The sequence below is a fragment of the Lampris incognitus genome, chromosome 16, assembly GCF_029633865.1.
Source record: "Lampris incognitus isolate fLamInc1 chromosome 16, fLamInc1.hap2, whole genome shotgun sequence".
Taxonomy (NCBI): domain Eukaryota; kingdom Metazoa; phylum Chordata; class Actinopteri; order Lampriformes; family Lampridae; genus Lampris; species Lampris incognitus.
The window spans coordinates 22,866,786-22,867,857 of NC_079226.1; the positions used below are offsets into that span (position 1 = coordinate 22,866,786).

General features: G+C 48.8%; 1 protein-coding gene across 1 annotated transcript in view; it reads left to right on the forward strand.

Annotated features, from left to right (window-relative positions):
• The window catches only part of kidins220a (kinase D-interacting substrate 220a), a 49,492-nt gene extending 48,883 nt beyond the window's left edge, over positions 1-609 (forward strand). Inside the window, exon 25 of the mRNA XM_056295389.1 lies at positions 527-609. Coding sequence (XP_056151364.1) covers positions 527-609 — 83 coding nt within the window. The remainder of the gene's footprint in view (positions 1-526) is intronic.
• The last annotated feature ends 463 nt before the right edge of the window (positions 610-1,072 follow it).

The window sequence follows — 1,072 nt, forward strand, 5'->3', positions numbered from 1 at the left end:
CTCTCTCTCTCTCTCTCTCTCCTCTCTCTCTCTCTCTCTCTCTCTCACACACACACACACATACACACCACACAAATGTTCAGACTGTTTGTCTATTTTATGTTTCTGTCTGTCTGTCTGTCTGTCTGTCTGTCTGTCTGTCTGTCTGTCTGTCTGTCTGTCTGTCTGTCTGTCTGTTTGTCTGTTTGTCTGTTTCTGTCTTTCTGTCTGTTTGTCTATTTTATGTTTCTGTCTGTCCGTCTGTCTTTCTGTCCGTCTGTCTTTCTGTCTGCACATGTCTCCGTGAAGCTCACCCAAGCCAGTCATCTGTATTCCTTCTGTCTCCTGTCTGCCTATGTGTCTGCCTATCTATTTGTCCTCCATCCAAACAGCCATAAACGACGGGCCATTTGGCCTCCCCAGTTGAAGTTGAACAGAGCATTTAATGGGAGCGACACGAAATAGCTCTTGCGACAGGGCCCCAGATAGCAGCTGTGGTCAAAGGATTCTGTGTCTCCTTCTTTTCTTTTCCTTTTTCTTTCCAAAGCGCTGCTGTGTGCGCACCGCTGTCCTGCCGAATCTGTGAGACGATGCAACAGCTGTATTGGCTTTCTGTTGGAGCTGAGCTGATCGATCGTCCTCCCTGCTAGCCAGGGCGGTGTGCAATGATTGTTCCACGGATCCCTGTCTGCCGGGACCCCAGTGGTGCTTGGAACAGCAGTGTGTGTGTGCACGTGCATGTGCACGTGTGTGTGTGCACGTGTACGTGTGTGTGTGTGTGTGTCTGCGGGGGACATTGATTGGAGCTATTTCTGCTTTGCCACATGACAGATGCAGCCTGTTCACAGTAAAAACGTCAATGCCCACACCTGCTTGGGTGGTGAATGTGAGGCATCGCTGACGATAGCCTCTGTGGAACCAAACTGGGCGGCTGACAAAGAGGGAAGAAGGGCTGTGTGGTATGGCAGTGATGACCACAATCATTCAAGTTGTAGCAATTGCGTCGTATTAGCATTTGGTTATGGCTGAATATATTGTTGCTAAAAAAAAAAAGAAAAAAAGAAGTATGGTCGCCATTCAAGGCTCTCCGGGT